Source organism: Myotis davidii, unplaced genomic scaffold (assembly GCF_000327345.1).
Source record: "Myotis davidii unplaced genomic scaffold, ASM32734v1 scaffold205, whole genome shotgun sequence".
In the NCBI taxonomy this organism is placed as follows: Eukaryota; Metazoa; Chordata; class Mammalia; order Chiroptera; family Vespertilionidae; genus Myotis; species Myotis davidii.
In genome coordinates, this window is record NW_006297573.1 from 1596682 (window position 1) to 1621151 (window position 24470).

The 24470-nt window shown below is 39.6% G+C and overlaps 2 protein-coding genes across 6 annotated transcripts in view; one reads left to right on the forward strand and one right to left on the reverse strand.

Annotated features, from left to right (window-relative positions):
• The window catches only part of ITGB3BP (integrin subunit beta 3 binding protein), a 56927-nt gene extending 34286 nt beyond the window's left edge, over window positions 1-22641 (reverse strand). Inside the window, exons 1-3 of one of the 2 annotated variants that reach the window (XM_006773228.2) lie at window positions 22534-22639; window positions 11821-11863; window positions 529-664 (exon numbers count right to left, since the gene is read on the reverse strand). In XM_006773228.2, coding sequence (XP_006773291.1) covers window positions 529-664; window positions 11821-11863; window positions 22534-22538 — 184 coding nt within the window. In that variant the 5' untranslated portion in view covers window positions 22539-22639. Of the gene's footprint in view, window positions 1-528; window positions 665-11820; window positions 11864-22533 lie in introns of both variants that reach the window. The other variant, XM_015570162.1, reaches the window with a different exon arrangement.
• A 117-nt stretch (window positions 22642-22758) lies between these two features.
• The window catches only part of EFCAB7 (EF-hand calcium binding domain 7), a 56167-nt gene continuing 54455 nt past the window's right edge, over window positions 22759-24470 (forward strand). For all 4 annotated transcript variants that reach the window (XR_001515445.1, XR_001515446.1, XR_001515447.1 and 1 more), the window contains exon 1: window positions 22759-23044. The gene's annotated coding sequence lies outside the window, so the exon portion shown is untranslated. The remainder of the gene's footprint in view (window positions 23045-24470) is intronic.

Here is a 24470-nt window from a genome sequence, read left to right on the forward strand (position 1 = left end):
GGAAAATTCTACAAACCTTTTGCAAATTCATTTAAAAATAGTAAAAAAAAAGAGAAGGGAATGAAATATAATAAATAAAGGCAACTATATAAAGATACACAAAATGTGAATAAAACTAAATGGACAACATGTATAAAAATAACATTTAGAAGTATCATTCTTAAACTGTATAGTGCAGCGGTACCTGAATTATGTGCCCTTTAATTTATGCACATGATGGATAGCTTGTTAAGAGGCATATCTGTAACCATTATAATTGATGGTAGCTGAAGGCAGTCAGGCCATAATTTCTATTTAATGGATGGAATAGAAAGGGAACAAAGTCTGCAGCAGCATTTTAAAATAAGTGCCTAGAAAGTTTACATTTATGTCCAAAGTAATACCTATATTCTAGCCTTTTCTATGTTGAATTCTTTAAGAAGAAAAAAAATCAGCTGCAGCAATATTCATGTATTATTAAATCAAAATTTTGATTTAACCAATAACCTGAAAAATATTACAGTAAGTGGGAAAGAATGTTTAACTAACCATTTGTAGGTCCATTTTTGTGCTCTTGTTCTTTAGAGTTTGTGGGAGAAGCATATGGGCTCAATCGACAAGTTCCAGTTGATGGAGAATAATTTGTAAAACCTCTTTTCCTTGTGATTCTTGAAGGCTCAAATGACTGGAAATAAACATTAATTTGGGACAAAAATATTTATGTTTAGTTATAGATCTTTGAAAATACCTTTGAAAACTCAGAAAATTTAACCAATACACTTTTTCTTATTCTTTCTTTTGGATTTTAGGTATAGTCAATTATTACCTACAAAGTGCACACTATTTTTCAAGTTATGTAGATATAATAGGTCTCCACACTAACTAGGCATCTCAATTTGCTATTTATAAAATTTTAACATTAAAAGTTTATTATCTTCCAAATACTATTTCCAAACAAGCTAGAGATAGAGGTAGCTGACTCTCCCAATTATATCCTGACTTTTGCTGTCAGTTGAACCAGAAGTAATAATGGGGCGAGGCCAGGGAAACTCTCAGATGTTGTAATAAATCCCACAAGGCAATCCTAGGAAGGATCAGTAATGTCCTAAACCTTCACACAGTTGCTCTGTCACAGTGTCTTGTCTTATTGATAACCAAAATAATGTTCAAACAATTGAGTATGGAATTTAAGGTATTTGAGAATTTGGCCTATCTTACACAAATCCTCACTGCAGCTCCCTCCTCTGTGTTCTCATACTTCCTATTGGAGCTAGCAAATTTTTACGTTTCTGTTTGCCCCACTAAAATTTGAGTTCTTGAAAATAAATATCATTTCTTCATGTTTGTACCCTAGGGCTCAAAACTGTGTGATGAATAAATGACTTAAAAGGAACAGTCCAACAATATGCAGATGATGTATCATAGAATTATACACCAAAAACCTATATAATTTTATTAACCAATGTCACCCCAATAAATTCAATAGAAAAAAAAAAACAGTCAAATAAATTTGGCCAAGCCACTCTACGCATTCATTCTTTAGTTGATTCATCCAATATTAAATGGCACCTGTAGTCCCAGTATCTAGATTATGTACATTTGGGCCTTAGCCCTCTTGTTCTTATCTTCCCTGGGACTTAGTCTTTAGTTTAGGTCCTTATTCATGATCCACTTCTTCCAAATACCATTACCACACTATTAATTGCTTGCTCTTCTTAATTCCCTTTGCACTTGTTTTCTATAATGCTTACTAATCACCAGCACTTGCTAACTAATGTATACAAAGAAAGAGAATAAACTGTTCTGGCCTCAGATAGTAAGGTTGTATGTGTGCTAAAGAAATTAAGAGGAGAGAGAAAATCAAAGTGGGCTGCAGTAACCTCACAGAACAATTCTTGTGAGAGTAAAGGGTGAGGCTTAGATAAATGAAAATAAAATTATGAAAGACCTGAAATCTAGATGTAAAACAGACATAATAGGGTAGACTTGGGGGATAAAGGAAAGGTCTGAAGGCTCATGAGATGTTGCCACTGTAGAATTGAACTTAGCTTGGTAGCTATCTTGAAAGTTATATAATTCTCCACTGTCAACTATTCTTTATTTTTAAGACACCATGGCAGAAATAGTGGCTGTATCACATTTTTCAATAATCGTGGTATTAGTTCCCAAATCTGTAGTATCAACTTTATTTTACAGTTAAGATTTTAAATGATAAATACTTTCTATTGAGGGAACAAAAGCATTCCATTCTTTATTTTATGTACCCATAGTAGCCACAAGTGTAACCAATATCTTTTTAAAAAATCAAACTATAATATCAAGTTATAACTCTAACACAATCTTTTTTGTAGGGTGAAAGGGTTTTAAGTTTCTTTATCAGGTGGTTATTATTACCTCTCCATCTTGAGTTTTCACCTGTTTATATGTATTCAGTCATAAACTATGACATTTATCCAATCCTACCCTACTTTTCCAAGAATTTATTGTCCAGAACTATTTCACTGTGTATGTACAAGAAATGAAAGCCACTACCCTAATGTACATTTATGTCAATCTGTTTTCCTATTTTCACCAAAAAATTATTTTTTCCAATTGCCAAATATCTAAACATTGTAACTGTAGATCATACATTTCTCCTTGAAAACAATTTTCTAGCTTTCATAAAATAAGTCTTTGTGTGTGCACGTGTGTGTGTATTTTTTTTCTTCTCTCACCTTAAAAATACTGAGGTGTCTCTTTTTTCCTTTTTAGTATCTGTGTTGGTTAAAAGGAAAAATACCTGTTTACAATTATTATATATAGAGTAATACATACTATCCCACTAAATATTCTTCAGTAAATAATTTTTATAAATCTGCCTACTGATATACACGAAGGCATAATTTTACTTCTGTATGTCTCCCCTCTCTGAAAGTTGTATCAAGATCCTCTTTTAAACCTTAAGGATGCTTAAAAGTGACCTTAGAATTGATCTGAGACTGCATTCTGACACCCCCCAGATGTTGAAGGACATGGCCTACTGATTAGTATCCCACAACAGGAAGAGTTAAGAAGACTGATGTTTGTAAACTGTTTCTAGTGGTTTCTCCATACAAACTACTTGTCTTGGCTCATGCTGCAAACTTTCTTAAAATCTTTCAAACAGAAAGCTGATGAATATTGTATTGTTCCCCCTCTAAGAACTCCCCTAAGCCCCCAGCCTTTAAATCTTTCCCAGGAGCACACCAGACTTTCCCCCACCCCTTACCTCTACCCCTCCCTCCTCCACCACCCCTTCTGCCCTCACATGCATGCTTCTCCTAAGTTGTAAGGGATCCCAAGAGACTTGCAACCAGGGCAGCAATGGGCAGTGGTAGTTCATTCCAGGCAAACCCCCTGAACCTGTCCCCAAAGCCCCCTTTTCTCTGATTCCGTAGTGAGCCAAAGCAGACCAGCCTAGGCTCATTTCCTCAGCCCTTCCTGTTTCACTGTCCCCAGCTTTAATAAATGTCCTCTAAAACTCTAAAAAAAAAAAATCTTTCAAACAAGCAGCAACTGGCCTTGGGGAGCTCTTGCTAAGAGGCCCTAGGCCCAGCACTAGGTAGCCAGCCTTGGTTCATGGCTTGGCTCTCCTGGGCACTTCCAAGTCTAGCACAACTAGCAGCTCTCTGCAGATCTCTTTGTAGCTCATGCCAGGTGGCCCCAGGCAGGGCACACTCAGTGACTGACCTTGGCCTGCACCTCCCAGGAGGCCCCAGAAGCAGCGCACCCAGTGGACAGCTTCAGACCATGCCAAATAACCACGCAACTACCTCCACAAGCAACACATTCAAGGGATGGACTCAGGGAGCATTTGAGATCTTGCTCCCTGGCATGAGTCATCGGTTTGGCTCAAATAAACTCTTATAAAAATTCTCCACAGGTTTGGCATCAACATTTACTTGGTAACTGGCAGTAATCTGAAGAAGCCCAACCAGGACCATCCCATGGACCCGGATATGGTGCTAGGTACAAGCAAGGTCCCATTGTGCCCCACTGGCTCCTTGCTTTGTATCAGGAGATGAAGACTTTAAAGGTCACTGACTGCTACCTGGAGAAACTGTTTATTGGAAAGGACATTTAATAAAAGACACACGCCAACCTAAATGTGAATGAACATCTATGCCTGTCTGTGGACATTAAAGACTCCTTGAGGATGAGGAGTCACTGACACAAAGGCAGACAGCTATCCCAAGTCATTGGCAAGGCCTGTGTATGTATAGATTGATATTGAACTCAATCTTTTTGTTTGTCTTTACCTGTCTGCTAATGATATTAGTCATAATAATAGATATATTTGTTCTTTGGGTCTTCCTATATAGTCCAAATGTTTACGATTACTGAGCATGTATATGATATCTGTTAATCCTCTTTCATGGCTCGTGCAAATGTTATACTTAATGCCAAATACTGAAAGATGAGAAGGCAAAACTCGAATCATGATAGTTCAGAACAAGAGTATTTTTTCACAATGAAGGCCATAAGACCTTACTGCCTTCCATTTATCTGCCCTTCTTTTTTTGGGAAATATTCTGCCTTGACTCAGATCCCATGATTACAGTATTACCCCAACCCCAGTGGTGAACAAGACAATGTCAATACTGAGACTTCCTAGGAATGAGCCTTCCTACTGCTGTGAGACCACACTATCCAACCCAAAGGTTGGTCATCAATGCATCCTTCGGGCTGATTTCTGACCAAAAGGGGAAACTGTGGAGGAAAAAAGGGGTCCTATGAAAAGTAACCTCACAGAATAATCTGATCAAATTCCTAACTGGGCAAGTCATGGTGGGTAGTAAAAAACCAGACCTATAACTTCTTTACTGAAAGGTTTTAGGGAGGCCCTGCCCATTATTCTTGTGCGCCTAAGTCAGGGATGGGGAATGTCCACCCCGTGGGCCCTATAAGACCTAAGAAATTATTTGGTCTGGCCCTGCCAAGATTTATCAAAATTCAATAAATCTAGGAGCTTTTTTCATAGCAACATGAATTTATATTAAGCAAATGATGTTATAAATGGCCCTTAGCAGAAAAAAGGTTCCCTATCCCTGATCTAGGTTAACACACCTTTGAAATGCAAGTGGTGTATTAACCTTCAAGAGACCACATACTTGCCCTAGCTGGTTTGGCTCAGTGGATAGAGCGTCAGCCTGTGGACTGAAGGGTCCTGGGTTCGATTATGGTCAAGGGCACATGCCCAGGTTACAAGCTTGATCCCCAGTAAGGGTTGTGCAGGTGGCAGCCAATCAATGATTTCCTCTCATCATTGATGTCTCTCTCTCCCTCCCTCTCTCTCTCTCTCTCTCTCTCTCTCCCCTTCCTCTCTAAAATAAAAAAAGAACACATACTCTTGTTAACTATCATATAAACCAATCCCCACCTCACTTTCTCCAATCTTCACATCCCCTTCTTAATTTCAAATGCATAAAAGAAACTGCAAAACTGTTTTTCTCAGGAACATTTGAGATCTTGTTCTATGGCTTATGTTATCAGTTGGCTTAAATAAACTCTTATATTTAAAAAAAGAGGGCGAACACAGAGGGCACCAGAGCCACACTAAAGTGAGTCCTGCTCCATGAAGTTGGTCTCTACAAAGCAGATCCTCCACGGTGGTCATGGCCAGTCCTAATTGATCAGCCTGGGGGTAAATCCTTCTCACTGATGTGCCCACAGCAATCAAGGCTCAACCACAACAGAAAGGTGCATACAGCCCACAGGGGATGCTGCGTAGTTGAAGTGTCCAGCTTGGGTGACTGGGGAGGCTGTGCCATTGGACATACAGGACATCTACTACATAAGGTGACTCTATGGAGACCAGGAGACATAGCAGCTCTACCTAATACATAGATACAAACACAGGGAGGCTGCCAAAATGAGGAAACAAAGAAACATGTCCCTAATGAAAGAACAGAACAAAACTTTAAAAAAAAGAATGTAACAAAATGGAGACAAACAATCTAACACAGTGATGGCGAACCTATGACACGCGTGTCAGAGGTGACATGCGAACTCATTTTTTTGGTTGATTTTTCTTTGTTAAATGGCATTTAAATATATAAAGTAAATACCAAAAATATAAATCTTTGTTTTACTATGGTTGCAAATATCAAAAAATTTCTATATGTGACACGGCACCAGAGTTAAGTTAGGGTTTTTCAAAATGCTGACAGGCCAAGCTCAAAAGGTTCGCCATCACTGATCTAACAGATGCAGAGTTCAAAACACTGATCATAAGAATGCTCACTGAACTTAAGGGAAGAATAGAAAAAATGAGAACATCAATAAGATCACTTTGGGCCTCTTGAGGTGATGTAACAGGAACTATACAGATTACCTACGAGGCACTTCTTACCAAACATTTGAACCAGAATCTAATCAATCTTCTGTTTCTAACTACCATTTCTATAGGAAATAGGAAATATGAATAGAGAAATCATTTAAGGGATACCACAAGATTTGGATTGATTAACCAAACCAGACTTTGGAAGATGCTTATAGAATAAATATCTGTTTTTCTCAAAAAATAAATTACAAGAAAAAGAGTAACATTTAAAAAGTTTCAAAAAGACTTAAAATATATAAGAACCATTACAATGTATAAACCTTGTTTGAATCCTTTTTTAATAAGCCAACTATAAAAGGACATTTTGAAACAATGATGGAAATAGGAATATTACCTTGGTGAAAGATATTATTAAGAAATTACTATTAATTTTGCAAGGTGTAATGGCACTATGGTCATGAAAGAAGTAATTATCTACTAGAAATGCATACTAAAGAATATTCTGATGAAATGACATGCCTAGGATTTACAAGTATATATAGCATGTTATTGCTCAAAACAACATGAGACTAAATCAAGTGCAAGAAAAAATGATGCAATCAGGAGACAAAGTAAACATGAGATGTATGAAGCTGTGGCTGGCATAACACGGCATCGTGTCTTATAGCAAACTTTTTTCTTTTACCAGAAGAAAGAGGAAACTCTAAAATACCAATAAAAGTAAAAAAATATATAAACCAGTAACATAGTTATTTATTATTATGTACTAGAGGCCCGGTGCACAGATTTGTGCACTGGTGGGGTCCCTTGGCCTGACCTGTGGTTTTTGGGCCAAAACTGGCTCTCTGACATCCCCCGAGGGGTTCCAGATTGTGACAGGGCACAGGCGAGGCAGAGGGACCCCACCGGTGCATGATCGGGACCAGGGAGGGGCCGCAGGAGGACTCCAGGGCCCTCACCCAGTCCTGATTGGTCGGGCCCCAGCAGCAAACTAACCTACCGGTCGGAGGGTCTACTCCCTGGTGGTCAGTGCACGTCTTACAAATGGTCAGACACTTAGCATATTAGGGTTTTATTATACAGAGAATTATGTACTGTACACAATTGTATGTGTTATTATTTTATAAGAATGGCAGCATTCTAGGTTTGTTTACATCAGAATCATCACAAACACATGAGCAATGCACTGCACTATGATGTTATGACGGCTACATCACTAGGTGACAAAACTTTTCAGTTCCATTACAATCTTATGGGACATTGTATATGAGACCCACCATTGACAGAAATTTCATTATGTGGTGCATGACTGTACATATGTATGTGTATATATATATATCCTATATAATAATCCTATATAATGAAAGGGTAATATGCAAATCGAATGAATAGCAGAATGACCGGTCGCTATGATGCACACTGACCACCAGGGGGCAAACGCTCAACATAGGAGCTGCCCCCTGGTGGTCAGTGCACTCCCACAGGGGGAGTGTCCCTCAGCCACAAGCTGGGCTGATGGCTGACAAGCACAGCAGTGGTGGCAGGAGCCTCTCCACCTCTGAGACAGTGTTAAGGATGTCCGACTGCAGCTTAGGCCCGTTCCCCGTTCCCCTAAGCCATCAGTGGGATATCAGCTAAAGGGCGCAGGCCGGGTTGAGGGACAACACGTGTGTGTGTGTGTGTGTGTGTGTGTGTATACTAGAGGCCTGGTGCACGAGATTAGTGCACAGAAGGGGGGGTTTCCCTCAGCTCAGCCTGCACCCACTCCAATCAGGGACCCCTCGGGGGATGTCTGACTGCCAATTTAGGCCCACTGGAATTGGGCCTAATCAGGTGGTTGGATACCCTCTCACAATCTGGTACCGCTGGTTCCTAACCCCCACCTGCCTGCCTGATCGCCCCTAACCCCTCTCCCTGCCTAATTGCCCCTAACCTCTCTGACTGCCTGCCTGATCGCCCCTAACTGCTCTACCCTACCAGCCTGATTGAGCCCTCAACTGCTCTCCCCTGCAGGCCTGATCGAGCCCCAACTGCCCTCCCCTGCCAGCCCGATTGCCAGGGGGAGTGTCCCTCAGCCACAAGCTGGGCTGATGGCTGACAAGCACAGCAGTGGTGGCAGGAGCCTCTCCACCTCTGAGACAGTGTTAAGGATGTCCGACTGCAGCTTAGGCCCGTTCCCCGTTCCCCTAAGCCATCAGTGGGATATCAGCTAAAGGGCGCAGGCCGGGTTGAGGGACAACCCCCAACACCGGGCCTCTAGTGTGTGTGTGTGTGTGTGTGTGTGTGTGTGTATACTAGAGGCCTGGTGCACGAGATTAGTGCACAGAAGGGGGGGTTTCCCTCAGCTCAGCCTGCACCCACTCCAATCAGGGACCCCTCGGGGGATGTCTGACTGCCAATTTAGGCCCACTGGAATTGGGCCTAATCAGGTGGTTGGATACCCTCTCACAATCTGGTACCGCTGGTTCCTAACCCCCACCTGCCTGCCTGATCGCCCCTCTGGGCTACAACGTGGCCTGATCAGAAAGGCAGGGCTGATCAGCAGCCTTGGTGGAGGCTAGGAGAGAAATGGAGGGCAGCTGTTGGCTAGGAGAGAGAGAGAGACAAGTTCTGATCAACGGCTGCCACTGAGGCTATGGATCAGACCCTGACTCTCCCTCTACAGGCCTCTTTCCGGGCCTGATCTGCAGCCTCCTAGGCAGTCAGTGCTGGGTCAGGGCGTCCGCAGAGGCCCCAGTCAGTGCTGGGTTGCCACCCAGCACTGACTTCCAGTCTGGTTGAGCCTTTAGTGGTAACAATCCTGGCTCTTTAATATATATATGTATGTATGTGTGTATATATATATATATATTTAAAAATTGGCAAAATGCTAATAATTATTGAAACAGCATGGGAGTTCATAAAATCATTTGTCCTACTTTTGTATATGTTTGAAAAATTTCATAATAAAAAGGTAAACAAAGCAAGGAAGAAGGGAAGGGGAGGGAAGGAGGGAGAGGGAGAGGAGTAGATTTGAGGCAGATCAGGAAGTAAATCTACAGAATGTAAGCTATAAAAGTTCCTAATGCTCAGAAGCTCTGTCTTAGATAAGACAGGTGTAGGCCATGGGAATAAGCAGATTTAGAAGTGTCTTACCAATAGTAATGTAATAATCTATGCCCAAACCTAAACTGCAATTCCAGATTTCTAGCAGCATGCCGACTGAGTTTGTCTTAGCAGGAAATATGCTCCTTCCCTTCCCATTCGTAGCATCTGCTCCTTTCATTTCTTCTATGAGATGGACTGAAAGGGATTGTGTCAAGCTGGCTAGGTCTACAACCAGGTAGCCAGTTGTCCGTATACATCATCTGGACTGATATTGGCAGCAGTTTGTAATAAATAATTCATCTTTGCTCATGAAAATTTATCAAGAAATAATGCTTAGAGAACTAGAACTTGAGCAGCCCAAATACTATAGGTGATGATAAATTGAAACTTTCAGGACTCCTCACAATCCCCAAATAATTTGTAAGGTTCAGTAAGTACTGGTACTTGCAGTATACATTTTATATATTAAAGAAAGGTCACAGGGGATGATCCATACCTCTGCTTCCCATACTAGGAGAATGATTAAAAAAATGACTTTTGTAGACTTGCCCTGACATCATGGAGCATTAATCTGTAGCTCCATAGGAACACTGGGATATGAAAATTCCCAATATCTATGACAGAGGAAATAGCAGATTAAGATAAACAGGTTCCAATTCAAACAAGTGGCATATAAGGTCTATCTCCTCTCCTTGGACACCAAACCCTTCTTCCTTCAGCATTGTATTGGTCAGGCAAAATGACCAAAATTTACTACCAGTCCCACTGTAGCTTACAGCAATATGTACTCTTAGAAGTCTAGCTCTGTGTTTCTTTTTGAATGTCTGATTTTCCTTTGCATGGGCTAAGACAGCCTCAATGGGATCACTGACATGTGGGTAGATTCTTGGGAGCCTGGCTGTTTCAGGGTTGAGTTGTTTCTGGAGAAGATGGAAGGATAAATGTAGCTGAGGAGAGAAGACTAGACTTAGCAGCAGCACAGAAGCTATCAGACCTAAGATGTGAATATAGAGTTGCTAACAAATGATTAGGTAGAGTACAAAAGCTGAAAATATCAGAAACAGATGAGAAGTGATGAAGGCCCAGGCGAGGATGCTGAAAACTGGTATGTAGCAGGTGCTGGCCAAGCTAAGTCAGCTGGTTTAAAGGTACAAATTGAGCCAAACAAAACAATGTATTTTTCTAATACAGGATATTAGCTGTGGCACTGGCTTCCTTGATACATCGTAATTTGGAAAGAGAAAAGAAAGGAAGGAAGGAAGGAAGGAAGGAAGGAAGGAAGGAAGGAGAAAGGAAAGGAAGGAAGGAAGGAAAGGAAGGAAGAAAGAAAAGGGCAGAAAACCTGCCATGACAACAACTGTACTTCACAAAGAGGATAAATTCCTAAATGGCTATTCTTTTCCATTCGAATAATGTCACCATCTCCCAAAGAACAGTTTGGGGGCAGGAAAGAGCAGTATTCCATTTCAAGCTGGACTACTCATCTACCCAAATACCATTTTGACCAAAGAAACAGATGCAGAATTACAGTCACAGCTGCATTCTGTACAGAGCAAGTTGGATAATGGTACTCTAAATTGCTAATTACACTGCTAATGATTTTTTTAGTGGCACTGCAGTATTTTGCCATCTTTGTTTAAATTTTTTAAAAAAGCATTTAGGAACTTTTAAAAATGGTAAACTGTTAAATACCAGTGAGTCTTCCAAAAAAGAATTCCATATAAAACCATTTCTTGAAATGGTATTCTCCTATGGGATTTTGTAGCAGCCTATTTATTGACTAGCTATTTGTTTTAATTTACTTTCTCACCAATTTATTTGCACTTAAGATTACTGAGGCCATAAGTAGTTCAGTATTAGTGTTTGTATCTAGATCCATATTGGTATGAAAAGATAATAAACTAACATATGTCATGATATGCTGGCATTGGGAATGTGCTATGACTAAATTTACAAAAAGTAATAGCAACAGTACAATTTTATTTTTATTGTGACAACCATGGTGAAATTTATTACAGTGTTAGTATTTTATTGTTTAATCATGCCAGTGTAGCTGAAAAAGGTAATTACATTTTTGATATAAAAATGCTGTTAAAGTTTTTATTTCAGATATTATAGATTATAGAATGTAGATTAAAATATTACCATTGTCCCATATTGTTTCTTGTGCATTTAAGTGGCAGAATATTTTTTCTACAAATAGTGAATTAATTTCTACTAAATTATTTCCATAACATTTCTAAATAATTTGCCTCAAATGAAACCTCAAGCTGGCCGGGAACTTCCATACATTAGATTTACAGAAATGTGTTATATGCAGAAAATTATGTACCAATCACAATTATGCTACCATGTTTTTTGATGATTTTTATATTTAGTAAGGTAAATTAGCTGTTAAAAAATTAAGACCACAATCTTACTATGCAATTATAAATTCATAAGTAAATACTTACATGTGCTTCGAACGGATCATCCAATTTCAGTGATCTTTTAACACTGCAAACAAAATATTTAAAGAAATCTTAGATTGGATGTGCTTTTAGTAATCAAATATTTAAGAGTAGTATATATATATAAAGATTCTAAGTTACCTTCTCCAAGTAAAGTAAAATACCATAAGAAAGCAATTTTCAGAGCAATGAAACTTTTTAAAATAGCATATTTCAAGATGGAATCATAATTAAATATTTAAATGGATCTTCTATGCATATGTGGTTTTATATATGCATTATCATACAATTCAATCATTAGTCATATTATAAAATAATCTTAGTAAAAATTACTTTTTGTGTTCTAAAATAACACTAATAAAAATTATACAGAAGAGCAAAATAATTTACATACCTTCAATGGAGATACTGAAAGTACATTATTTGCACAAATAATGCACTGGGTATTAAAATAAAGGTATGAGCAAGGTGAAACAAGTTTTCCACATTTTTGTAGCTTTAAACATGATTCAATGCTACCAGACTATGACTTAACTGAGGAACAGATGCTCTATGTCTTTATAAGTCCCCAATCCATATGAAACTATTTTTTGTCTCCTTCGCTAAACTGATTCAGGAACATGCCAGGCTCTCTCTGTGCAAAATCTGTTCTGCTAAACTGGATGCCCAGCTGTTGGTGACAATGCTTAGAAAGGAAAGCTGAATATTTATAATACTTTATTTCATACAGCTGTCTTCTAAAGAGCAGTCATCAACATTTTATTGAATGCAGACTAAATGCTCAAAGGAGAAAAAGGTCAATATAAATTAAAACTAGTTTTCCCAGTGACAAATACAGAGTTATAAATATTTTCTTGATCCCTGAGAAACAGAAATTGTTATTTAAAATATTAGAGAATTTGTGCATTAGGAAAAAAAGATTGTATTACGGCTAAAGGTTGCAGTATAGAAAACAAAAACATATATTCTAAAAATGACTATTCATAAATGACTGACTACTGACTTTCAAATAAGTGACAGAGTGAGAAAAATAAAAGGGATGGACAATTTACAGAAATTACTGTTCATTAAATAAATACAAAAATTTTATCTAGAAAGGATTCACTTAAATTTGCTATTACATCTATATTAGCCTATTACATAACATTATTTCTTGAGATTAATTAAACTGGTTTAAAGAATTTTATCTTTTCAAAGTCTATTTGAAATCAATATAATATAAATTCTTGATGAAGCAATAATAGAGGTAAGAACAAGTAAAAATGTCAGATAACCCCCCAAAAGTATTTTTATTTAGTTTTGGAATATACAGGTTGTCCCACTTTGAATAATTATTCATCCCAATGGGTTAAATCTGAAAAGAAAGAAGCATCAATTGAGCTATAAGAAAAAACTGTGTATACATTTTGGGGGGACACCTACTCAGGTGTGTAAGACGTTCTGGCATTTAATGAAACTTCAAAAGTAGAAATAAAAAACAAAGTATGCAGAACAGCATTTTTTTTAATCCTTTATTTTCAAATGCTGTTAAGATGCATTACTGCCCTACCCAGTCTGACTCAGTGGATAGAGCGTTGGCCTGAGGACTGAAGGGTCCCAGGTTCGATTCTGGCCAAGGACACATGCCCGGGTTACAGGCTCGATCCCCAGTAGGAGGTGTGCAGGAGGCAGCCGATCAATAATTCTCATTTATGTTTTTATCTCTCTCTCCTTTTTCCTTCCTCTCTGAAATCAATAAAGAAATATATATATTTTTTAAAAAGATGCAATACTACCCTTCAGAAGGAAACAAAACCCCATCCTGTTATTAACTGTTTAAAATATTTTGCTTTATTATTGATGGTTAATTCCTTGAGAATGAAACTAAATGTTAGGATTTTAAAGGCTTCTAGTTTAGGTCCTAGACTGACCTAAGTAGTCCAAGGAAATATGTAAAAATAAGCAAGAAAGTGAGCAGAATTGGATTGCTATCTCCCAGTTTAACAGTTTAATGAGAATCTGAACAATATTTTATTGTGGGAAATGTAATTTTCAGATAATTCAGGTATCCAATACTCAAAAGCTGAAAATATTTACAAGAATAAAAAAAATTAATAGAGAAAATTGGAGAAATCACTTAGTTAATTCAGTAAGGTTGAGTTGACCACTATCATACAGATCGAGTGAGAGAACTCAGATCTAGGTCCTGTGCATCATAAATCTTTGCTAAATTGAAGGGGAAGGACTAAAGAAAAGATAAGGAAGAACAAACCCACGAGAGGAATTTATGACCATCTATTCTTACTACCCTCTATTAGAACTGGGCTCACTGTCAAGATACCAATTATTAAATTAAGCACCTACTATATACTTTTACCTGTTTTGTTTTGTTTTTAACCCCCTCTTTTATCCAGATTCAACTATAATAAAAGCATGAGATGATGTCAAGCAGACTAGGATAATGTTAATAGGAACAGAGAGGAAGAGATGGATAAAACATATTATAAAAGAAGTACAGACAAAACTTGATTAGATATATGGGCTATTTTCCTAAAATATACACTCACCTGCTACCAGTATTAGTTAGCAATTAAAAGTGATATATCTCTGGTAGTTCTGTAAAGTTAGAAGCAGCTCTTGTGGTTACTACCTTGGTTTAAAAAAATGGAGCACTCAAAAATAGGCAAAGAACTCAAATAGGCATCTCTCCAAAATTACACAAATGGCCAGTAAACACATGAAAAGATGCCCAACATCACAAATATTAAGAGCGGCACTAATATTAAGGAAATGCAAATCAGAACCACAATGAGATATCACTTTACAATTATTAGGATGGCTACTATAAAAATAACAACAGATAATAAGTGTTGGTCAGGATGCAGAGAAAGTAGAACTCTTGCGCACTGCTAGTGGTACTATAGAATCATACAGTTGCTATGGAAAAACTTGGGCAATTCCTCAAAAAATTAAACATAGAATTATCATCTAACTCAGCAATTCCATTTCTGGTATATACCCCAAAGAATTGAAAGCAGGGACATGAACAGATATTTGTACACCCCTGTTCACAGCAGTATTGTTCACAATAGCCAAAAAATACAAGTACCAGCAATGCAAATGCCCATCAACAGATGAATGAATAAACAAAATGGTATATACACACATGCACATAGACATACACACAATGGAATATTATTCAATCTTAAAACGGAAATTCTGCCTTTGCTGGGTGGCTCCATTGGTTGAAGTGTTATCCCATACATCAAAAGGTTGGGGGTTCAATTCTGGTCAGGGCATATACCTAGGTTGTGATTTGATCTCTGGTCAGTGTATGTATGGGAAGCAACTGATAGATGTTTCTTTCTCTCTCTCTCAAATCAATAAAAACATATCCTTGGATAAGGATAAGAAAAAAAAAGGAAATTCTGACACATGCTACAACATGGATGAACCTTGAAAACATTATGCTCAGTAAAACAAGCCAATTACAAAAGGACAAATAGTCTGTGATTCCACTCAAATGAGGTGTATTTTAACACAAAAGAAATTATTCTAAAAAATGTGAACTATCATTTGATTCCTAATGAAGAACTAAGAATGGTATCATTTGAGGTTCTCTTACAGGACTTTTAATTTTTTTTAAAAAAATATTTTTATTGATTTCAGAAAGGAAGAGAGTGGGAGAGATAGAAACATCAATGATGAGAGAGAATCATTTATCCGCTGCTCCCTGTGCACCCACTACTGAGGATTGAGCCTGCAACTCAGTATCTTACAGGACTTTTAAAACATTAGATTACATATAATTTTGAATAGCTGAGCTGAGGGGGATTAGGAAGATAAAATAAGTAAAGCAGATAAGTCTCAGGGAGCCTTGATGCTCTGCCAAATTCTTCCCCTAAGGTCAGGCAAATCACATAAACTCTCTGAGCTTCAGAAACTTAATATTGGCCTGTAAACTAGTAGGAAATTTCTGAATGGAAAATAAAAATATGATTTGATATGTGTTTCCATTTACTCCTCACTATAATAAGGATGATAATATTGCCAGCTACTTCATGGAAGTATGCTTATGAGATAACTTAGAAATCCTTTAATGAACAGAAATGGCCAAATTCACATGCCATGTGACTCCTCAGGTGTAAATTGAGATATCTAAAATGATTATCCCCATTCTATGTATAGGAATGAACTACAAAGGGAGAAAAATCTTTTATATCCTCTTTGCATTCTCCCTTTCATTCAAGCCTATGCTCTTTTGTGTTCAACATTTATAACGATTACACAATAATTCACTATCACAGCATGGGTGAGTAGGAACATTACTCCACTACATGTATAAATATGGTCACATGTGAAAGCACCTATATAACAATGAAGCCTCTGTTCTTTGTGACAAAACTGGTCAATACTGCAACCAGTTATTGGACAACATGTTTATAGTGTCAAAAGTTTCTTTATTAAAGATTAATAAAAAAAAAAGGCTAACATATTCTTATAGAAGCAAAAAAGATATATTTGTGAATAATGACCCCAGAAGATAAACAGGCAAATATGAGATCTTCTTTGGGTTGAACAAAATGAGAAATGCCATAAAATTATTTCATTCCTAAATGGGTACTCTCAAAAATGAACATTAATAAAATATTCATTACTGTTACCTTCTGCAAGAAATATATAATTATGTATATCATCACACCTACATACATACATAAAGTCCTTTAAAAGCGTCTATTGAAAGGGGCCAAATAGACATATCAGAACCCTATATAATAAAAGCCTAGGTGGTGTCACGCCCTTGCGTGACATCATCACAAGATGGCCACCACAAGATGGCTGCGACAAGATGGCCGGCAGGGAAGGGCAGTTGGGGGCAACCAGGTCGGCAGGGGAGGGCAGTTGGGTGCGAGCAGGCCTGTAGGGGAGGGCAGTTAGGGGCGACCAGGCCTGCAGGAGAGGGCAGCTGGGGGTGATCAGGCCAGCAGGGGAGCAGTTAGGTGTCAATCAGGCCAGCAGGGAAGTGGTTAGGGGCAATCAGGCAGGCAGGCAGGCAGGTGAGCAGTTAGGAACCAGCAGTCCTGGATTGTGAGAGGGCTGTCCAACTAACAGTTTAGGCCCGATCCCTATGGGATTCTAGATTGGAGAGGGTGCAGGCCAGGCTGAGGGACATGCACGAATTTCATGCACCAGGCCTCTAGTTTTATATAATTTCTTGTATGTATTATATTTTACAACATAAAAATTAATAATAATAAACTAACATTGATGCTACCCTTCCCTTTAGATTCTGGCACAATCATTTCTTTATTAAAAATTTTATTTATTTAAAAACTTTTTTTTGAAATTTTGTTTAGAAAGATGGACAGGTAGAAACATCTGAGAGAGGAACATCATCTATCGGCTGCCTCCGGCATGCCCCCCACAGAGGACCAAACCCAAAACTCGGGTATGTGTCCTGACCAGGACTCGAACCCATGATCTCTTGGTTCCTGAGTTGACACTCAACCACTGAGCCACACCAGCTGGCCCAGCACAATCATTTCTAAGTTTTCCCTGAAGATATTTAGCTTGCACTAAGGATTCTTCCACTCTATACCTAAAGCACTTGTACATGCCTCTCTCACTAAACTTATTTATGTTGAAATAATCTATTTATTTAGTTTGTCTTCCCTCCTTAACTAAGATATTTATATTATTAGCACTTTGTCTGTTAACTGGTAGGTTATGAGTTCTAAAAATGCCTGCTAAAATATCTCTCCTACTAAAGTTAAAACTCCTAGAAAGATATAGTATCTGTTCACAATTATATCCCCAAGGCCTGACAGTGATTGGCATAAAGTTGTTCAATTAATGATTTATTATTTTTTATTTAAAACCTGTCTTAATTCCAAAAATATATTTAATTCCTTTAATTTTTATGACTCTCCAAATTCTATTTAAGGTCATTTAAATGCAGGTTCCTAAAGGATGTCATATTAACAGTCTTATCTATAGTCTCTTAGCTGGTGTGTTCTGTGGTTAGAACCAAGAGCATACCAAAATATGTTAAATTTCTCTATCCAACAGTGAAAACCTAGCTCCCATGATCCTCAATACATTTATTTGCTCAAGCCTAGAAGACACAGGAACTATTTTCATAAGTGCTAACCCATACCTCTATGAAACAAACCTACTCACCAAGATTTAATAGTCAGCCCTGGCCCAGGTGGCTAAGTTGGTTGGAGCATCATCCCGTACACCAAAAGGTTGAGGGTTTGATTCCTGGCCAGAGCACATTACCTAGGTTGCAGGTTCCATGTATTGGAGATATCTGATCCATGTTTCTCTTTCTCTCCTTCTTTATAGTAAAAAAATAAGCATATCCTTGGGTTAGGATAAAAAAGAATTTTAAAAAAAGATTCAATATTCGCCTAGTATTCTTAAAATATTAAATGTATATACAATATTCTACTGGATGTTCAACGTAGTTTTAATTTTCATTTCCCTGATGTCTAACAAAATGCTTATTTGCAAATCATAAACCTTTTTTTAAAAAATATATTTTATTGAGACAACCAAGATGGCAGCATAGGTAAACACCTGAACTTGCTGCCTTGCACAACCACATTAAAATTACAACTAAAAGACAAAACTAATATCATCCAGAACCACGGGAAGGCTGGCTGAGTGGAAATTCTACAACTAGAAGGAAAGAGAAAAGTGCATTGAGCCCAGGAAGAGGTGCAGTGGTGTGGAAGTGGGGAGGTACAGAGACATGTACAAAAAGGGCTGGCAGCTGGGTACGCTGTTGTCTTTTTCAATCGGGGGGGGGGGGGGGGAGATACAAGCTCCTGTCTGCTGTGAACTCCAATTCTGGGCGAGAATATGGGGACCCAGACTCATACAGAGAGAAACTGGACTGTCTGGCATTGGGCCAGAACATGAGGGCGGCTTTCTCGCAGAGGTGCTTGCAGCATTCATTGTTCCTGCATGGGGCCGCGGAACACAGACCCCGGGACCTCTCTGGCAGCTGAGTAGCTTTCACAAGTAGCTTTCACAAGAAGTGATGGTAACCACTACCTTGTTTACCTCTGACTATAAAATAGTTGGTGCGGCCTGAGCACCGGTGGAAGTCCTTCCTCTTGAGTTGGACTTACCTGCCTGGCCCCCCAATATTCCCAAATTATCTCTTGTCTTTTTTCTTTCATTTGTGTGCGGCTCCTCTTCCAGATCCTGAACCCTGAACCACGCGGGACGTGGAGGGAAACATTTACAACATCCAGTGGTCAGAGTGAGACCATCCAGATTGTAACTCTTCACATCCATAAGAGACACACTCAGGGGGCAGACTCAGTGAGCGCCAAAGCCCCACTGAAGCAAGTCCTGCCCCATAAAGGTGTCTCCAGCACAGAAATTCTCCAATTGTAGACACAACTGGTCCTCACAGCTAATTGGTCTGGAGGTCAATTCCTCCCAGTGATACCCACAGCAATCAAGGCTTAACTACAACAAGACTGTGTACACAGCCCACAAAGGGGTGCACCAAGAGTGTCCACCTCAGGTAATTAGGAAGGTTGAGTCATTGGGCCCTATAGGACACCTAACACAGAAAGCCACTCTAACACAGGGAAGCTGCCAAAATGTGGAGACAAAGAAACAGGTCAAAAATGAAAGAAATGGAGGAAAGCAAACTACTGGATACAGAGTTCAAAACCACGGTTATAAGGTTACTCAAGAATCTTCTAGAAACCTCCGAGAAATATAGTGAGACCCTCAAGGATATGAAAAAGGACCAATTATAAATTAAGCATACACTGACTGAAATAAAGAATATTATACAGAGATCCAATTGCAGACTAGAGGATCCCAAGAATCAAGTCAAAGATTTGAAATACAAGGAAGCAAAAAACACCCAACCGGAAAAGCGAAAGGAAAAAGTACTATAAAAATATGAAGATAGTGCAAGGAGCCTCTGGGACAACTTCAAGCATATCGACATCCGAATTATAGGGGTGCCAGAAGAAGAGAGAGACCAAGATATTGAAAACCTATTTGAAGAAATAATGACAGAAAACTTCCCCTACCTGGTGAAAGAAGTAGACTTACAAGTCCAGGAAGTGCAAAGAACCCCAAACAAAAGGAATCCAAAGAGGACCACAACAAGACACATCATAATTAAAATGCCAAGGGAAAAAGACAACGAGAGAATCTTAAAAGCAGCAAGAGAAAAGCAGTTAGTTACCAATCTAAAAATAAAATGAATAAAAACTCTGATGAACAGAATAAACTAGTGAATATAATAGAATCAGGGCATAGAAAGGGAGTGGACTGACTATTCTCGGGGACATAGGGGTGTTGGGGGTGCGGGAAGAGACTGGACAAAAATCGTACACCTATGGATGAGGACAGTGGGGGGAAGGTAAGGATAGGGGGTGGGGTAGGAACCGGATGGAGGGGAGCTATGGGGGGAAAAGAGGAACTGTAATAATCTGAACAATAAAGTTTTATTTAAAAAAAGTAACTATGTTTTATTGATTTTTTTTACAGAGAGGAAAGGAGAGGGATAGAGAGTTAGAAACATTGATGAGAGAGAAACATTGACCAGCTGCCTCCTGCACACTCCCTACTGGGGATGTGCCCACAACCAAGGTACATGCCCTTGACCAGAATCAAACCTGGGACCCTTCAGTCCACAGGCAGACGCTCTATCCACTGAGCCAAACCGGTTAGGGCCATAAACCTTTTTATTAGGTATTGGTTCAAGTCTTTGAGCCTTTATTTTAATAAGGTTTTTGTCTTTTTACTGTTGAGTTGTAAGAATTCTTTATTTATACTAGTATACTCTAAAAATAAATTTGTGTCAGATGTACTAGTATGTCCTATGACGTCAACCTCAACTTTAAGGTTACATATTTATTGCCAGAATATCTGTACCACAGAGTCTTCTAATATATCATGTGTCTGTTAGTATGCTAGGAAAACAATTATCCAAAAGTTCCACTTTTAATAGTTTTTTGGTTCCCCACTATCTTTACAGAACAGGGTCATAGTTATCACCACTTTTAAGCAAATGCACACCAGTTTCCATTGTATTCCTATTTAGTAGGACTTTTGCTACATTATCCTTGAAGGTTCACAAAAGTGCTAACTGGATTTTTTTAAAGTGCAGCAATAGGAAGACAAGTCTTCTTGCTTAATCCTGGGGAAAGCAAAACCTTTTCAATAATCCTAACTTTTAAGGATATAATTGGCCCGGCAGGCATGGCTCAATGGTTGAGCATAGACCTATGATCCAGGAGGTCACCTCAAGCTGTATCCCCAGTGTGGGGGTGCAGGAGGCAGCCAATCAATGATTCTCTCTCATTATTGTTTCTTTCTCTCTCCCCCTCTCCCTTCCTCTTTGAAATCAATAAAAATGTACTTTTTAAAAAAGGATATAAGTGAAACACATTTATTTATATTGTGTAGGACACCATATTAAGTGCTGAGTTTTCTTATCTGGAAATTATAGACAACAGTACCTCTTATTTCTTATCTGGAAATTATAGATAATAGTACCTCCTAAAGTCCTTTTTTAGGATTTAATGAGAATATGTAGGTAGATTGTTAAAACTGTACCAGATCACAAGGATTCAATAAATGTAGGTTATTCTTTTGTTTTAAATCCTCACCTGAGGATATTTTTCCATTGGTTTTTAGAGAGATTGGAAGAGAGGGGGAAAGACAGAGATAAACATCCATGTGAGATTGGTTCTCTCCTGGGGCACTAAGGGGAGGGGGAGGAGGAACCTACAACCGAGGTATGTGCCCCTGACCAGAATTGAACCAGGACCCTTAGGTCTGCAGGCCAACGCTCTATCCACTGAGACAAATTATTATTTCTTTACATCTTTCCACTTTCATGTCAATTCTTATTTAATACAAATATTTCCCCCTCTGTGTTGCTTTGCATTTGGCTCAAATCTAAAAATAAAAATAAAAAAATAAAAAAAAATAGTGGAATAAGTAAGTTACTTCAGAAATGCACAGGAGGGGGTATCTAAGTCAACCTGGGACAAGGACTGCCAGAAAATTTCACGTGTTAGATAGTAATCCCTTCACCCCAAAGAAAAACTTATTTCCTGAACTTTTTAACAGTTTCTATACAGCAGCAATAAGGAAACTGACGCCAGAATTGGCTGCGCTTCCCCTGTCATAGCTGGAATGCAGGTCTTTTGAGACCCAGTTCTTTTCTGTTGCATAGCAAAGGTGGAAATTTATTGAAGAACAAGTACAGACTCCCACGTGGGGAGGGGAAAGAATCTCACAGCACAGACTCCCATGTGGGGAGGCGGAAAGAGTCCCTCAGACCCAGTTCTTGAGCTGCCCTATAGGGAACTCACCACACTCATGGGCATCGTCAAATGACCTGGCGTGTTCCAATCGACTCCATCCCATTCCTGGTATGTTGACCATATCTGGGATTACTTCACGCACTAAAATACATCACAGGCTACCGCCCACAGCCTATAAACCCAGTCAAAGGCCGTGGAGTCAGGAGTAACGTGGGCCAAGACTACCACCTAACTGCGGCTGGAAGGTGGGCAGAGGTGGGTTGAGGGTATCAAGTGGGTAAGCACCAGGAACTGTCGGCGGAGGAGACAAGTTTATACTCAGAAAAGTAGAAAAACACAAAAGGTTATTTTAAAAAACAACAAACTCTCCAGGCTCGCAGAGGGGCCCGACAAACAGCAATGCCTGGACGGAGATACCTACGGCATTCCCACACTGAGGGAAGGACCACTGCCGCTGGATCAAACTAAGCGAGCAGCCTCCTCGCAGACAGAACCTCCCGGAGCAAACGCGGAGCCTGAAAAGCGCGGGCGAGCTGGCGTCGACGAGGTGTCACACTCAATGTAGCCCGCCGGAAACACAGACCCGCGACAACGCATCCGAGTTCCTGCGGGGAAAGGAGGAGGGGGTGTCGGTCAGAGACCGCATCCAGCCCGTTGCAGTGCAGCCTAGGAAGGACCCTCGCTCACGATGCTGGCCAAACCAGCCGCGGATGGAGGAGCCACAGGACCGTCTCTGACCACTGTGGATTAACGATCCCTAGATTCCTAGCCGGACCTTTTTGGGAGGTGCGCTGTATCTGATTTCCGGTGGCAGGGAGGTGTAGTTGCCATGGTAATTAGAGAAAGGCCGAGGTCCGTCCGGCTTCGGTGAGCGGATCGTGGAATCCGTGCAGAGAATTGGCTGCGCCCGTTCGTCTGTAAACTGCAATTAGGTAGCGATCAAGCCGCGGTCTCTCTCTGCGCGTCGTGTCCCTTACTGCTCGGCTTTCCTCCCACCCGCTTCGTTACCTTCTCTGTCATACTAACACCGGGTGCAAGGCGGGACCTGAAATGCACACATAAATGCAGGCTCATGCTCTGAGAAATACAGAAAGACAGCGATGCTGCCGGGATCAGCTGTGTGCACATGTTTCTCCGCGTGGGGACGGTGTGGCTGGCGCTCTGTTTCCACTCGGCCCTGGAAAAGCCCGAGGCGCTTGTTCGTTTATTTTTCTCGCTACCGTGTGGCTGGTTATTGATGGAGCCGTTTGCTGCAATGTGCTCTCTAGGCCCCTGCCTGGCGCTCGGGCTGGAGTTTTAAATGAAGGAGGTTTCCAAGCCTGAGGGGGTCCAGTTATATATTTATTTAAGCCTAGTTTCGGCTCCCCTCACAGAAAGGGAAAGAATAGAATTCTGGAACATTTCTGCCGGGGGATTCCCACGGGAGGGAGGCACCTTATTTGGAAAGAGTACTCGAAGACAATCCAAATAAATAAATAAATAAATAAAACCCATCACATTTAAAAATTGCTTGCTGCAAAATGCACGTCCTCTCTTCCTCGTTGGAACGGTTTTCTTTCCCATTTTTTTGGAGGAGATGCGTGGACGCATATGTGTTTAAAACTCTGATGCTTAATTATCGTGATACCAATTTGCAGTAACCAGACTGTGACACCACATCCCTATGGGGTCCTTCTAAATCTGGTGTAATAGGAAAGTGTCAGGCAGGCGGTCTGTGTATTATAAATAGGGTACTTCATCCATGATAAGCGATTATTATCTTTCTTTCCCAAGTGTAAAAGACCCATATAATTCAAGAAGGTGCAAGTGATTTAGGCCTCTTGAGTAAGAATCCAATGAGTCCTGAAGGGGACCCTACCTGTGTCGTCTTATTGTTGAACTTGAAATATTCAATTTATTAGGCTGGAATGTATTTTTTAAAGTCAAAGTTGGGTAAAATAATGTTGGAAGCTGTTAGACGGCCAGCACGATTTAGTGCCTCATTGTAACTATTGTACAAGAAGCCTCATGCACGTTAATAAAGAAGCAACGGTTACTGAAATTTACTGACTTTGGCTACCTACTGTTCAGTTGGCGACTCTGTGCCCCTCAATTTTCTCATCTGTAAAATGGACTAAAAATACCTGACCACTGTAGTAGGGATACATCATGATGTATGACAGTTTTTTAAGCTCTTATGAGCAGAGGTGTTATATAAACCCCAAACATTTTTGTTAGTAATGGAACACAGTAAAATCTCATGATGACACTATAAATGGGATTTTTAAAAACCAGTCATGTAAAATGTGGGGCTGCCTTATTGAAAGGTTAGTGAAATGACCTGCTTGATCCTGCTGCGGAGATGGATGCCAACTGCCA